The sequence below is a fragment of the Rhipicephalus sanguineus genome, chromosome 5, assembly GCF_013339695.2.
Source record: "Rhipicephalus sanguineus isolate Rsan-2018 chromosome 5, BIME_Rsan_1.4, whole genome shotgun sequence".
NCBI lineage: Eukaryota > Metazoa > Arthropoda > Arachnida > Ixodida > Ixodidae > Rhipicephalus > Rhipicephalus sanguineus.
Genome location: NC_051180.1, coordinates 86,361,300 through 86,378,271, shown reverse-complemented (window position 1 = coordinate 86,378,271; position 16,972 = coordinate 86,361,300). Strand labels below are relative to the sequence as shown.

The 16,972-nt window shown below is 44.2% G+C and overlaps 1 protein-coding gene across 3 annotated transcripts in view; it reads right to left on the bottom strand.

Moving 5' to 3' along the window:
• Nucleotides 1–432: 432 nt before the first annotated feature.
• The window catches only part of LOC119393944 (glycerol kinase), a 56,418-nt gene continuing 39,878 nt past the window's right edge, over nt 433–16,972 (bottom strand). For 2 of the 3 annotated variants that reach the window (XM_037661139.2, XM_037661140.2), the window contains exons 14-17: nt 13,872–14,001; nt 10,397–10,540; nt 9,761–9,856; nt 433–1,231 (exon numbers count right to left, since the gene is read on the bottom strand). In XM_037661139.2, the coding sequence (XP_037517067.1) occupies nt 1,128–1,231; nt 9,761–9,856; nt 10,397–10,540; nt 13,872–14,001 (474 nt within the window). In that variant the 3' untranslated portion in view covers nt 433–1,127. Of the gene's footprint in view, nt 1,232–7,966; nt 8,126–9,760; nt 9,857–10,396; nt 10,541–13,871; nt 14,002–16,972 lie in introns of those variants that run through there. The other variant, XM_037661141.2, reaches the window with a different exon arrangement.

Genomic DNA, 16,972 nt, shown 5'->3' with positions numbered 1-16,972 from the left:
ACTTGGACCTAAATTACGACGACGACGCTTTCGACACGCTGGGCTTGCAGTTGAGAAAGACTAGAGCAATGCAATTGATTTATTCGATACAATATCAGTTCACAAATTAAATTTGGCGAAACACGAAGGTTGTGCATCAGTACAAGCAAGAAAGATTTTTATAAGTTTGGGACCTTTGAGCTTGTTCAAAGTACTTAAAAACAACATGTGCTTCTCTCAGCTCTCGTCTCAGCATTTTCTCGTCACACAGAAGCCGGGTACTCCAAATATGGAAAGATTAGTTTGGTATTACTAAACTGACACTTAAACATCGAACCATATCCTCCCACTGCCACCAACAAAAGACACAGTGGGCACCTAACCAAATAAAATATTTAAGATGAATGCAAAGCCCACATGTAAACAACAAGACTTTTCAAATGAAACACTACTGTGTTTATTTGTGGTATGCTTTGTGAAAGGCTGCAGGTAAAGAGGGGAATAAACAATCTCAAAACAGCAACAACAGCCAACCAAAGCACTAATGCCAAAGTGGATTATCAAAAAGGGAAAAAAAAATCACATGCTCCTATTAGATCCTGGTCCTCCTATTCCCTACTTTACCAAGCACACCTTTACTTAAATTCAAGGAAAAAAACAAACAATGTGCTTAAGATGAGCAGCACTGTAAATACCATATGTAACTGTCGTATCACAGCTTAGAAGGTCACTTGAGGCTTCCTAAGACAGCTACACAATGTAGGTTTTAGGGACGTGGGGTGCACACACAGAAGCAAACAGAACAGCAGCATAACAGAAGAAGGCAGAAAGAAAGGTGAAATCAAGCATGCCCTTTAAAAAGTTTTTGAGACTACTCACTCACATAACATGCCCAATCTCATTCTACATGCAGTAGATGAAGGCTGCACAGTAAAGTAAAAAAAAAAAATGAGACAAAAAAAATGCAAGCAGCAGTTCATCTAAAACAACTACTTCTCCTAGACACGAGACAAATGTTTGTACATCATCACCACTGGGAATGGAAGTCATGCTACCTATGTAAAAAATACATAGTCCCAGTTGCACAAATGCAAAAGTGCTTCCGCTAGTCAACAAGGTAAGGAACTCTCCTAAGCCAAGGCGTCAAGTCAGTTTGGAAGTTTCGCACAGGCTTTTGCTAACAAAAGTGTTGCAAAGGACGATGTTACAAAGATCCCTGCTGGAATGGATGACATCAGCCACCAGCTTTTCCCTGCAAAAAGAAGAGATACTTGAGAACAAGCTCAATGTTAAATTGGCACACCATCACACTAGTGCCAAAGGCTCAAGCACAGACAGTTGTTCTGATACGCTGGACTACACAGGGCAAAGTATCTTTATGAACTTTTGTCTCCTATACATCATTCATTACTTCAGGCAGCAAATGATTATCTTACAAAAATAGCAGCTCATTAATTCTAATGTCAAGAGGACTATAGATCAAAACAAATAAAATGTAGTCAGGACTATAGCTAGCCTGAAGGAACAAGAGTTAGCACCATTTGAAACTGCTTAACGATTGCGAGCGATAAATTTTCGCGACAGTGTCCCACAAAATTATCCAAGACAGTGTCGACACAAGAAGGAACTATCCAAAGTGCACGCAACTCTTGCAAAAAAACTCCGGATGCAGACATGTAGAACTTAATGGCTTGGACTGGCATGTGCTGCAGTATGTGTGCAGTCTACTATGACTGGAATCGCTAGGCAGAGTGCTATTTGTAGTTTGTGGTTTTGAGGAGGTGTCACTGACATAAAAACACAGTTGAGCCTCGATTTATTGAAGTAGTACATCTTTTAAAAAACTGTTATAATACGAATTTCACTGCATCCAGACTTCGGCATTTAAGCTAATTATGTTGCCCATTCTTAAAGCCTTCCTATTCTGCTACGTTTGAGAGACCGTTTATCTCAAATTTTCCAACCAAATTGTGGAATTGTGGCTTGGCATCTTGCCTGACCGTTGGAGGCAAACGCCACCACCGAAAAGTATCAAGACTTCCATGCATTGCTGCAGTAACTGCCACGAAGCAGCCACTTTTGCCAAACATAAAATTCAAGCCCAGCATTACCGACCTTTGATTTGGTGTCACTGTTACACCTATCACCATCCTAACAAAGTATGCTTCTATCAGGTACGCTTCTTGCATCACACTGGTGCTTTGCAACATCTTTTTCTTGTGACTGTCTACAAAGAACTAGCTTTAGCTTTTAAACTTTGGATTAGATACGTAGATAATTTTTTTGGTTATTACAAAAGAACAAGATGTGACCAAAAATTGATAAATTTTCTTTTTGTGCTCGGCTCTATTGATAGACTCAATGGCTGAAGTGGCACACAGTTCTGTAGGCAGAGTGGACACTGTAAGGTGTTTCACATTTTCTTGAGGTTTACCAAATTATTGATTATAAAAATTTTACTCTCTTACTGAGTCCTATTGCCTTATCATGCATTCTTGGAAGAGTCATCTTCCAAACTGTGGATCACCAAGTGAGTGTAGCTCATTTAAGCTGGGAATGCAAAGAGAATGATAATCTAACTGGTGTTGCCCGGTCAGCTGCATGCATATCAAATAACTTCGCTATGTTTTCTGCATTAAAAGCGATGTTCTGTACTGCATCGTTGATTTGCTTGTCCTCCGAAATGTCGCATGTCATGATGATGAGCTAAACCGCTGCTCATGTGTTGCCTTGTGCTGATTCCTAGGAGAGTCTGTGCATATGCTGTAGGCCTAACATATTGGTATGGGCATAGAGTTTCCTAAAATTAACTAGAGGGGACTCTGGCGCTGCGATCGTTCAGCTACCATGGGAATGATGGGTAGTACACAAATTTGCCTAGTCTTCGTGCTTGCGCCTTCAAACGTACTTGTGGCTTTGTTTATTGCCGTGCTTTGGCGTTCGTTTCGGATAAAAGAATAGACCGCTGTGAACTTCGTGACCAGGTTTGATTTGGTTAGCCTAAAAAAGTTATAGTGGTGAAGTGGAACGACTGACTTTTGCTGAATTTAGTTTTGCGACAAAGCGGATGCAGCCGACGCGGAGCCAAACGGAGCCGAAAGAACGAAGTTTAGAGAAATTTGTGTACTACCCATCATTCCCATGCTGGCTGAAGCGTCATGCGTTGCAGCTCCCGTAGACACTAGCGCCAGAGTTCCCTCTAGTAAGTATTGTAGGAAACTCTATGGGTATGGGTACTTGCTCTTATTTTTTGGCGACTGGGTTTTGTTGCCTAAAAGTCTGCGACACTGTAGCACTGAGAGTCGTCTTTGTTCTGCTAGGTACAGGTTCACCCAACATAGAACTCAATTGTTAGGTGAAGGCTTGGATGCTTGCATCTTCACAACTACATGGCATCAAGGAATGTATGTGTGATCACACACTTTGTAGGTGGTCACAGGGTCTATTGCGGGAATGATTGCTGGGGCTCCGAATGCGGAGATGTGGCCATCTATCACATAATGTACAAGTATCGCTAGTTCCACATGAATCACGATGGCCATTGAAATTTAGGATAACAGGCAAATGGGGCAGCAATATTTCTTTGATATTATGGATTAAGCAGCATCATTGCCTCCGTCGCACCATTTTCTTAATGTTAAAAGCAAGTCAGTATACAGAGGACAGCTAGGCACTCTAGAAAAGCTGTTGTAGTTCCCCAAGGCTAGAAAGTTGGGGAACCCCCGTTTGAAATAATACAAGAACAGTGCTAAGGAGTGGTTATTGTTTAACAAACTATAATCACATGATTCAAATGGAAGTGTTAGTCATTTTACATAGTCCATTTCATCATATGCGGTGTTATTTTTTTCTAAAAAAGCCAAGTCCACTTTAAGTAAAACTGTAGTTTTTTTGCTACTGGCAATATGGTCGGGCCTGCTCCAACAATTTCTTGCCAGTGTGCTCCTGTCACCAAAACACCTCAAACCTATGTTGTGGCTAAAATCTATATAGCCCACTATCGTCGGTATTCAAGAGTAAAATTTGGATTTGGCTCTTATAGAATGGAACATTTAGGCTTGAAATGGCTACAAAAGACACCTCAATGGCAGCGTATAACAATATAGCAATATTTTGCGGCAAAATTAACACCATCCTTGTGCTTTCATAGGTGCCGTCCTTTGTTACATGGGCATGATGACGATGACTAGACTTGTAGTGTGAGTGGTCCTTCTAGGCAACAGGCGCACCATTCTTGACTGCAGGCAGCAGGCAACATTTTCTCTCTTAGCATCTATTGAAGGCCTTCAAAAAGTGCTTCAGTTCTTGTTCTTCTGGTTTTATGCTGCACCGCTTTGGATCACTTCTTCAATGTATAGATTGGTTCCCGATATCTCCATTTAAGTTGTCTTCCATTTTAAGTAAGATGTGTTGGAGCAAAAGAAGAACACGATGCTGTAGCGCAAAACTAGGAGGCAGAAAGTAGGAAAGTCGGCCTCTCAATCTTGATATTAGAGTTTTGTCCTACAACATCATGTCCTTCAGTAAGTACCAACTCACCCGAGAAAAAGTAACTGTGCAACAAAAGCCTGACAACAAAGCAACTAGGACACAAATGAAACGGACTGGATGCAGCCACATTGGTTGTTTTGGTCACGATTGTTCACACAGCGCTGGTTTAATGGATCTGGCTCAGTTTGATTTAAACAGATGCAGGATTTGGCTTATTTTTTATTTGAAAATGCTTTCTTTTAGTTCCCATTACAATTAGGAATTGCCCCATTGTGATTACAAGTGTTATAAAAGTAAAAGTTACTTAGGCGTGCTTTACTTTCCTGTGAAATATAGCCCAGTTTCAGTTTCTAGATTTGGCTGTTTTAGAAAAAAAAAGCCACATATGTGTTCCACATCATAATTCTGTTTGTTCTGTTATGAAGTATGCAGCTGGCTGCAGGATACTGACTGTTTTAAGAGCACAAGACAAGACACTTGGGTGAGTTGGTTTTGGTTCATGACAGTGTACAGCACAGCATGCGAATGTATGTCCTTTATTTCCTACGTTTGTGTGCTGTGCAATATGCAGTAGTGTTTGAAGAAGGATGGGCCCAGTTGGGCACTGACATGTGCCCTCTTTTTAATGCACACAAGTCACTTTGAAGAAGCTTGACTTCAAGAACTAGTCAGATCCCCCACGGTGCCTGTGGTAAGAGGACGGTGAATGAGCGTCGGCATCGTGTGGTGTTCGGCATGCGGTGCTGAATTTGAAGTGCGCAGGCTCCCGGTGATGGTGATCGCGTGCGGGGCCGAAAGTGAAGTACTGCGTGATGATGACTGGTGTGTAAGCCGATGAAGAAAAGTGCGTGTGGCCACGGAGTACCAGCTCGGGCGACGAAGTGAAGGAGCTGGCCGGCCAAGACAGAGGACAACAGAGATTCTACGAGAATGGATGGAGCGCTGGTGCTGTTCCGGCTTCGCCATCGTCGCAGCCTGCTGAACTGGGGCTCGCCCCGGCTCCTGTGACCACCGCTACCCAGTCCTTGACCACAACCCAGTGCTCGTCTCTGGTCTTGGGGCCTCAGCCGGAGGCTGTTCTTGGTGCCTGATCCCACTCCTGTGCTGTTCCCAAGCCTGGGCCATGACCTGGTGCTGTCCCGGGAACTTTGGCCACGGATGACGTGCTGACACACGCCTGTGGCCGCACCTCGTTCCGGCGTCAAGCTACGTCACCTACGCCACCTGCCACGGTGTCGTCATTGTCGCCAAGGCCAGTTGCAAGCCCTACTGCCTCACCACCTTCGGTGCCCACCGCCCAATGTCGCAAGACTGCCGACCACAGACTGTGAGTGTGCATGACTGATGACGCGGTCGATAGACTATCAGGATATGTTTGTGTTCATCTTATGGATGTATAGTTCCACGTCCTGTGTTGTGTCGCATTAAAATGTCCCTCCGTGTCTCTTGGAGCACTTGGAGCATCTGTCCTTCGTCTGGCTAACCTGTGCCCACATTCACACCCCCACAGTGCCCATAGTATCTCCATTGGCAAACATTGGCTGCAACTTGTTTTTTTGTAGGGCTGTGCCAATATTAAAAATTTCGAATATTTTTCGAATAGTGTTTGCTATTCAATTCGATTCGCACTAGAATTTTACTACTCGAACTTCCCAAAAACAAATACAGTCAACGTCCGATTGAAAGTGACCCCTTCAAATTTTCAATATGCTTCACCTCATTACACTCTCGTATTGCAGCAAAGTTGTCTTTCACGCTCCAATACGGCCGCAAATGTATTAACTCAAGAAAACGCTGGTTCCAACATGGACATGAAAGATGTGGCAGAGTTGGGGGCTCAATTAATGCTGTTTTTGGCCTAAAATTTGGGCAGGAAGTTCGAAAAATCGGACACCGAAGCTTTTTAGCATCCAAAATTTCAGATGTTCTTATATATCGACGTCTACAAGGCAGATTTGGAACTCCGGACTTGAAGCGAGCACACCGTTGTCCACCACATCAGTTGGGCTTCCACAGAAGTTGAAAGAGGAGGAGAGGCTGAGGAAATGGCATCTTTGCCTATCACGTGTGAAGTGTTGTCGGTAACACTTTGGTTGCACCAAATCATGTACATAAATACAATTCAGCCTCTACATTGCCTCATTCTTGATAAGACAACTGCAAAACATCACCCCACCAGTTGCTATCTCATAAGAATATGCTTAGGAATCCTCTCTAAATGCAATTTCGCTTCAAAGTATTCGAAAAATATTCCAGAAATATTCGAGAAATATTAAAAAAATATTCAATTCGATTCGTACTCACAATTCAATATTCGAATTCGCTTCACACCTAAAATTTTGCTATTCGCACAGCTCTAGTTTTCTGCATTCCATAATGCCTACTATAATGAAGTGGCGTCTTGATCCGCATATGTCATGACAAGTTATGCGAAACTGTCAAACCTCGCTAGCAGGGACAAAAGCTCTGCTTAGTGGAAAATGAAAAAGCTCTCCTGTACTTGCATGGTGCAACTGACAGCACCACAAATTTCAGGCTGTCGTATTTTTCTGCGTAACGTCATAATAACAAGCAGGCTAGGCAGTGACCAAACTGTAAATTTTTCTATAACTGGCTGTTGTTTGTGAAGTGCCACACAGTACTCTTTCAGAGTGACGTGGACTAAAGCCTAGTAATGTCACTCACTCCTGGCCATCAGAACTGATTATAAACCAGCGTGGTCCTCAAGAACTCACCGTAAGCTAGCACGTTGGCAAGAGGCATGCCTCTGTCACGAGCCTTCTTTCAGTGTAGTATTTGTAGCTTTGGCTATAAAGCAATGAGCAGGCAGGTGCAGTTGTGCCATTAACAGCTCTTCTTGATAAAAAATCTCTAGCATGTTGGCAAGTGGCATGCCACTGCTGCGAGCCTTCTTTCAGTGTACTTGTCGCTTTGGCTATAGCGCAATGAGCAGGCTATTGTTATTGGAACCATTAACAGCTCTTCTTGAGAACAAATCTTCCCTGTCCCAGCTGTCTTTATGCAAGTGATGCAGCTTCTTTTATCCTACCAGACTTAATGACAAGTTGTACAAGCCAAACTCGATCGCCTTGATGCAAGACCACTATCCGAAAAGAAGATCCTGGGACCTTACCCTACGATTTCGTGCATGCACAAGGCCGTGAAAGTTCTATTGTGCTGCTTGAAGACGACCGGATTTCACGAGTGTCTGAGAACCACCAACACGAGTTCGTGTTGTGTGTGTTCCATTAACTGTTCATTCTTTTGTTCTTACTCTTGGTCTTTCTTCTATATCTCATCTATTATTACCCTTTCCCCCAGCCCACGTGTAGGGTAGCCAACCGAACCAATGCTTGGTTGACCTCCCTGCCTTTCCTTTTCGTTTCTCTCTTCTTCTACAGCGGCGATGACATGAAGCAGGCAAGAACTGAAGAATGCACATGTCTTCAAAAGAGGCACACTTACAAGGTTTTTTTTTCTTCCGCAAAACTGTAGTAAACAAAAAGAAAAACAAAAACAGTGCTACTGGCTGCTGCCAGAATGTTCCCAATCCGGCAGAAGGCTCATGTGAAAACAGTGTTGACGTCGTGTCCATTGGCTTTCCCTTCCCCTTCTCCTCCTTTGCACAGCTCATCAGAGCACACGAGGGGCGGAGCTACAACAGTAAGTTAAATCAGTGACTGTGCTGCTGTAACATGCATCACCAAGAAAGTGACATAAGAAGGTCAGTTGTAATGCAACCTCTTGCCAAGTCATTGCAGTCTTTCCAGTTTTAAAGCATACTCAGTTTCCTTTCAACGAAGGTAACAAATTAAAATTGGGCAGAAAGCGAGAGGTGTATGCAAGCAACAAGGAAAACATTGTACAGTAAAAGCTCGTTAATTTGACGTGTGTTCATTCGAAAAATCGAATAATTTGGATGCATTCTTTGGTCTCGGCAAGCCTATGTATTGTTCGTTGGCATCAAACTCTCGTTAATTTGGTTATAATTGGTCGCAACACGGTTAATTCGAACGATTCTCAGAGTGCGCTGAGTGCAAAGCGCCGCAAATGTGTGACGCAAAGGTGTGAAAGTGGCATTCACGGACAACCGAAATGAGGCGGCATAGTCTGCATCACCATAGTCATCAGCGCGAACTGTACGGTAACGAGAGTAACAATGTTTTGGGTTAATTTCCGGTTAGCGCGTTTCGGGCTAGTTAAAACAGGGAGGCCTTGAGCCGCGGTAGTGGCGAAAATTGCGTCATTTACACTGCTGTCATGGAAAGTACAGGATTTACGTATTCAGCAAGAAAATGAAAGTTTATTGACATAATAAGACTTTTGTTTATTGTTTTCTTGATACTTTTGATAATTTGAAATTCAGTTAATTTGGACATTTTTTTCGGTCCCTTGAAACCAGAACTAACAAACTTTTACTGTATTTACAAATATAACGCGGCAATTTTCTGCTTTTGTTTTCAGATTTTTGGCAGCGCGTGGTTTTGCCATAATAGATAAGACGCAGAATTATGTGCAGGATACTTAGGGAAACATGTTTCCCAGATTTTCGCACTCCAATGTAGAGGTGCAGGCCTTACACAATAGTAGACCTTGTACGAGTACAAACAGCACACTCACAGACAACGCACGTAGATAAAGAATCTGAAGTGGTGCCAAGATATGAAGAAATGGTAGCAATATGTAAGCATAATAGAAGGAGATAAAGAAGGCCAAGCAGAAGATAACGGTACCTAAATGCTTTACAGAGAACAGCCTGGTGAGTGCTGGACACAAAGCTAGATATACACATATAATCTATAGGTCGTAACCATGACTACAGCCAGGGGTTGAAAGAACACGCTTGGGCACACACGCCCATTTCGAAATTTGTCTACTCTGAAATACTTAAACAAAAGAGATGCTGGATGAGAGATGCATGACCACAGGCATACCCCCTTTGAAATAATTTCTGGCTACGCTACCAGTCACAATGCTGCTGTAAAATGTGTCAAAAAATACAGCATCCCACGTGGTTTCCTTTTTATACTGTCCTGCTACTTTTAGATACTAAACAAGCCATTCAAGGCGAATTTACCAATGAAAGAGCCAAGCAGGCTTTCTTACTGCTTCGATGCCAACCGCATAGAAACAGAAAAAAATGCAACACGTGCACACCTTACACGAAACGGGATGGTTACGCTGAAAAATGGAGGCAGGCAAAGTGACTGACAACAGTAAAAAAGTGAGCAAGATGTTACTTCAGGCACGACCTGAAACATCCAAGGACACAGGCTGTGAAATGCTTTACCTTGCTGCTTCTTTTTGGCTTCGTCAGGATTTACTTCTTGCCAGTGCTTCGAACGAGAAACAGCGTCTTTCCATTTCGCAAAACGATGTTCACGCTCTAAGGAAACAGAGAAAATGCAAGAGGTTTCATGCCAGAGGTCCATGCGCTTGTACAAGGCAGTTCTTGATTGTTTACACTTGAAAACAGTGTACAGAGCACACTTCCATTAATTGAACTTGAGTTATGTTTTTATTAATTTAATTACAACTGAAGGCCTGCACCCAAACAAATCTACGAGACCAAATATTGATTATTTTGATCCTGATATTAGCCTTTGCCAGACATTTTCAGTTTGGTTAGTTGCCTTACACGCGCCTTGCCCATGAGTTTGGCTACCATCATTACATAAGCTCACACTTTCTCTTCTGTAATTACAAATACTTCTCTATGAGAAAAAAAAAAAAAAAAATTAAATTAAAAGCTACGAGTACCTTCCCTTATGCTTTCCTCAGCTTCACTACATGTTGACTGCATGACTGCTTACCAACATCAATCGCCATTCTTCTTGGGAGATGTTAACATAAAGAAGTGCTGGTACATTTAAGACATAAGCGTAATGGTACTTGTATCAAGAACATAGAGGAGAGCAAGCATTACCTGCAGGAAGTATCGACGGTTCGAAAACATCAGTCGTAACCTTGGGGAAGTTGCGGCTGTCCAGGCTCCACACATCGATGCCATCGGCTGCCCCAGCTGCAATGGCTGCACCCAGTGCGGTTGTTTCTGCCATTTGGGGTCGCACTGGGCAGAGCATAAATGTGCAGATGCCACGATTAGCCCTCTTAGTTACTGCAACTGCCTGGGAATATGGGCAAAGTGACTGTACTGGTAAGAGCACAAAAGAAAACTTGTAGGATGTTTAAGCTTTTCCTTTAACACTTTCGTGACCGCACCTATTCCCATTGATAGTATGTTATCGATGACTTCAAGTTCAAGTTTTGGCATTCTCTGAGCGGTTCTGGGCAGCTAACGCAATGGGTAAAACAACATGTATTTTATCAGTTTTGTTTGCGAGTTTCTTTTTTCCACCACGGGGAGATTTTTAAAGCTCGTTTGCAGTCGGGTAGGTGAGCGCTTGTTGTTTCAGACTTCGCGTTGACGTCGCTCGCAGGTGCTCCACAGAAACGGCGAATTTCGACGTATTCAGATTAATCTGAGCGGGAATCTCTGGATGATGGTAGCAGCACAGGCACGGAAGACGACTTCGATTCACCAGGCTTCAGTACGGACGGCGAAAGTGCGTCAAACCTCCCTGGAACATCAGCAGCTATCCGCCGGTAAGTTTCGTCTTCTCCTCGGGTCGTTTTATTGCTGCCGTGCGTCGATGTAAACGTATCCGGTGTGTACTAAAAATAACAGCTCTTATCTGCAAGGTGTTAACTTCATTCGGGCGGGAGCATTTGGCACCGGCTGCAGAAAGAGCGCAGTTCTCTCCGCGAAGACGGCGCGGAGTGGACTTTTACCCAGCGCTCCGGTGTGCTACGTGGCAGCGTCTTCGTGTTGCAACCACACAGATAAGCAACCACACAGATAAGTATGCGTGGATGCATACTTTCGAAAAGCCAACATACAGTGAGAGGGCCGGATCCATGGAGGGAAGTTACTGAAGAGAGGATGAGCAAGTTCATTGCACTCCATGTGTACATGGTAAGCTCAGACCACTTATAACGTAACCGCTTACAGTGCAGTACCGGCTATAATGCGGTTTTTTCTGACTCCCGTTTACCCTCCCATAGAACTCCATGTATATGCATACCACTTATTGTTCAGTCCCCCGAGATGAAAGACCGGTTATAATGCGGCTGCCGGATCGTTCTCAGAGGTGCGAGGGAGCGAGCGTGCTTCTCAGCAGAGATGGGCCAGCGGGGGAGAGAGCGGCGACGGAGTTAGGGCCCGCTCACGCTGGGAAAGTGGAGAGGGTGAGTGGAGAGGAGGTGTGTGGAAAGGGTATGCGCATGCGCAGTAAGGGTGGTCATGCCGCACACCACCGGATTGAGCTCGGCCTTAAGATACTTCGCATCTAAAAAATCTCGTAATCAACTGAAATGCGCGCCTGCGGAAAAGAAGACGTGCTTCACTGCAACACAGTGGTGACACGCGGGCAGCATGTCACTTGCTCCTCGTAGAGTCAGCAGCGAGGAGCAGGTGAGGTGACAGCTGCTAACTGCCGGAACAACCGCCAATCGGAGGTTCGCATACATCGCGAATTCCGTCAGGCCGTCCTTTAATAATTCCTTTATTTACCCAGAAAGAATGGGTAAATCATGACGCGCTGACATTGCGAGAAACATGCGACAAGCTGCTCACGTGTCTTTGCTGTCTTGCAGTGAAGCACGTCTTCATTTCCACAGGCGCCCATTTCAATTGACTACGAGACCGTTTTTTTGTTTTTGTTTTTTCGCTGCCAGCTGCGAGGCTGGGGTGCTTCACCTGTCACTCATTAGTATCGCTACAGTGCATTGCCTTGTGGCTCCCAAGGGCCGTCGTTTCCGCGGATTAGCGGCGAAATCGGGATCGAGAATTGGCAGATGGCAGTTTTCGAATTAACTGGGCTGGTACTGACCGCCACTTCAAATTATCCACTCAAATTTACATTTCAAAATACAGGACCACAGAAATCCTTCGAACTAAATGGGATTTCAAAATAACCGAGTTCGAATTAATGAGGTTTTACTGTATCACACCCGTTAACGCGACTCCTTAGCAGACATGACACCTGTGTAGGGTCTTTTCCCAAAGCAGTTTCAAGCATTTACCTGGCTCTGTGGCAGAATACTTGACTACAAGGCTGAATGCCTAAGTTCAATTCAAGATCAAACCCTCGATTTTTATTTCTATTATTCGAGATTTTTCGCTCACAGCCAATGACACTGGATTTCCGAAACACAGGCTTCTGAACACTATCACTTTAAATCTACAGAGCTGCACTGAAGTGACACCCATGCTGTTGGCAATGAGTGATGACACCGGTCAGGGCCCACAACACTAAAGAAATCGGGGGCTCTTAATTGGTAAAATTACTTGGAGCATGCACAAATAATGACAACGTGCTATCCATCAGCCGTGCTGCAAGCTGGTGAAGCATTTTACAAATAATTGGAACTCGAGATGCAGACGCAGATGTGCTGTCAAGCTGGTAGAGCCAATGCATTCATGGCAAACGTGGACACAATGCGAGTTATGCATAATTGACAACGATGGCACTAGGAAAGACAACAAATGGCCCATAGGCAGTGCATTTACAACTAGTACTCGCTGACGGCATCATGTCAGATTCAGCTGGAGGTTGGAAAGCAGCCACAATTGTTGACGAGTTGTACATATAACTGAAGACATGGCTTTCTTTTGCTGCAGGTCCTCCGCTTCATATAGAGGGACATCATACAGTAACCATATTTGGTTCGAAGAGTTTCTTGTTGGACAAGTTAGCACACGGTTACACTTGAAGAAAACCACTAAAACGAAATAGAAAAAAACTGAGAGGCAGAAGCAGAGACAGTGACACAGAGCCACCTCTGTGTCACTGTCTCTGCTTCTGCCTCTCAGTTTTTTCCTATTTCGACGTTTTAGTGGCTTTCTTCGTGTGTAACTATATTTGGGTTGGGCGTTGAAACAATAGTACCCATGTAATTACAAGGCTTGCTTGCCACATTCAAAAGCTTTACACAGTACTAAATTCAGTCAAACCTACTAAAAAAAAAACAATCCAAGATACTATAGCAATCTATCGGATATAACAACCATGTCTTGGGGTACTTGCTATATTACTGCCCTAGCCACCGGACACAGAATTCAGACCCATGAATATTTCATAAATCACTTATAATGTTACAATGAACATGTTAAACACGGTCACAATAAAAAGTAAGATGTGTGCTGAATGCAGCAGAAGAGCAACTGTCTTTAATTTTTGCACATCTTGAAGGGCAGGTTCCCGTATGACGAACTACCAAATATAACGACCTCATTTTGCTTAACTATCGAGCTTGTTATAAACAGGTTCGACTTTAGTATAGTATCACAATACTAAACACACAGAGTGCTTAAAATGTAGGCACTGCAGGGAACCTACCAACAGGAATACCAAGCAAGTCGGCTTGTAGCTGCATGAGCAAGTCGTTGACTGCCATGCCACCGTCGACTAAAAGTTGTTTCAGTCGGGTCCCTGAGTCTCGATCCATTGAATCCAAAATATCCCGCACCTGCAATCGGAAAGGTACAATGAATCGCACCGTCTGTAGTGAACCGTATAGTGTAGTGAACCTGCAAAGCACCATACTCGACAAGCACCGAAGTTTGCTGTTCAGTGGCGGTCCAGCCAGTTTCTGGTTTGGAGCAATTTTTGGAGCAGGAAGAAAGCTCTTTTGGAGCAGATTTGTAGCAGAAGTAACTGTGTTTAGGAGCAGGTTCGGAGCTGAAAAATGTGTGTTTTGGAGCAGGTTTGGAGCAGACAGAGTGGAGTCTGGTATCCCTTGTAGTAGTAGAGCAGTAAATGTGCAACTTGTTAGTGCAAATTCTTATTAATAAGCAACCACGAGATGCTGTTCTGACCTAAACAAGCCCCCCCCCCCCCTTCCCCATCCCCCCAACTACCACCACCACCAATCACGCAGCAGCGGCACTCCAGATTTGTCAATGCGCCGAACTGCGTGATTAGCGGGCATACGGTGGCCACAATCAGCACACTTGCAAGCTGGTAACAAGTGCATGGGTGGGAATCAGCTGCAATGTTTTGCAGGCTGACAGCCACTTTTCCGGCCTTTTTTGCGATTGACGGTGATATTAATTGGCTGTTAGAAGGAAGTTTTATAACAGACACAAGAGCGCAGTCACGCTTTATTTGTAGATCTCTGCAGCACGTTAGTGTCCGCATGGCTCAGTTTCCATGCGCGCTGCTTTGCCACTGCATCATGTCAGTTCCGCAATGAAGACGTGCGACGAGTGCTACAATACACACGACCGGCAGCGGCACCGCTTTTTAGGCTTTACGTTACGATCTGTATGCCGAAGAACCTTGCACAGTGTGACTGACCTGGAACACTTTATTTTGCGAAATATCAAACTACTGCATGCCCAAATCTTAATTTGCATTTAGACGCTTTGTAGTTTTGGCACGTAAAACTCCAGGAATTAATATTATGCGTGAAGATGCCATTTACTGCATGCGGCGCTTAAAATGGTATAGCCGCATGGCCTGCACGTGTACGATAAGCAACGGCTCGGCAAAAAAAAAAAGATGGCTTGTATATGTATTATCGACAGTTCCTCAACAAGAGCAGTAAGTTTCCAGACTACAGACAAAATGCCGGGCCGTCAATAACGGAGATCACACGCACATATTTTAGTTAGGCCAATTATAATGAGGATAAGTGCATCATTGGAAAGAGGGGGAGTGGGTTCCATGGCAGTATGAAAAAGCTATGAGTATTTGAGCACGGGGCACAGCGCCTGTGCCTTGTGTTCCCTCTGTCTGTCCTCGTCAAGCGTGCGCTGTTTTCGTATAGATTTGTTGCCAACCTAAGAATATTTTGGGCCAGAAACGCTGCAGCACCGTTTAATATAAACTATGACGCAGTTGGCGCAAGATGTACTTCAATGGGCACAGCAAGGCACAGAGAGATCGAATTGTAGCCAAATGGCACAGTTGAACCACCACTGGCTGTTGCATAAAGCTCCGCAATTCAGAAGAAATAACTCGTTACACTGACTGAGGTCAAATTACTAGAAACACGGTTTGCGTACTGGGGTGAGTTATATGCAGGAAAATATGTGCGGTGAATTGCAACCCCTAGAAACCACACTGTGGCAAAACATTGTGTTCTCTCTTCGACAAGGCAGCTGCAGTCATTCAGAAGTTGCAAACTCCAAGGACAGAAGCATGCAATTTCATTCAAATACCGTACTGGGTATATCCAGGTGAGATTGAACATGAGGTCCCAGTCACAATTCCAGATTTTGATGAAATTTACTGTAGGCCTAGTCATTAGACGCAGGACAATGGTTTCAGAGTTAGTTCAGAGTTAGTCACAGAAAGTGACTATATTACTGTATGGACCAGAATATAAGTCAGGTGGAAATATAGGTTGACCTCCCAACCTAGAAGTACTGAAAAAAGAAAGTATGCGTTGAATGACGAAGTACGAAAAGGTGCCCTTAAAGTGAAATAAATGAGATTTCAAATGCTGCACAGTGAAATGCTGTTTATTTACATGTTGTTTTACATGCTGGTTTCTTATACCAGAAGGCAAAAAAAAAAGAAAAAAAAAAGAAAGACAGGCTAGAGCATTATCTTCATAAAATGTTGCAACCATGGCCTTTGAAATGTGCCCTCTTAAGTCGAGAAACCATGTGCTATCTCGACGCCTTTCATTTGGATGCACTCAGAGGTCACCAGCAGCGATCATGAACGCAGCTCCCAGGTATCCTACCTGGGAGCTGCGCCTCACCCTGGAATGAATTTTTCTTGTGTTTGCAGCAGGTTGAGATGTGGCCCTCCAACATCCACCAGTAGCGAATACTTTCCCCGAGACAATCCGAAGTCGCATTGTCCTGCCAGATTTCCCTGTGCCTCCGTGAACTCGATCACCGTTTTCCCAAGTGCTATGGAGAATTGTTGTCCGCCTCTGCTCATTTTCGTAGGAAAGTAGAAAGAAAGCAGCCCGAAAAACTCAACATGGGACTGCCGGCTGGTAGTGGCACAAGGCTGGTAGCAAACAAAGCGTCGCCGATGATGGTGATCGAAACTTGGGTGGTTGAGTTCAGTTGCCCGTAGCTGCCATACTACCATAGTTTTTCTGCCAATGACCGGTATACAGTAAACCCTCGTTAACTCGAACTCACATATTTCGAAATCTCTGTTAAGTCGAAACTTTTTTTCGCCGTGCATTAACCTCCCATAGGTGCTATGTATTTGCCCCCTCTTATCTCGAAACGTTTTCCGGAGGGAACAGCGGATATGTATCTCAAAATCTTGACCGGGAGGGCAGAAGGCAAAGTCCACTTCCAACAGGAAACGAGGGCTCCATGTGAACGCTTAGTTCTTACTATACGTGCCGAATGCGGTCGTGAAGGGCGAATTTGAAATTTCCGCGGACGCAACCGTTTCCTATCAGCCTTGTCAAGCAACTGTGGGAGTGATCACGTGTGCGCACCCGCGCGTGACTTATCGGTGGG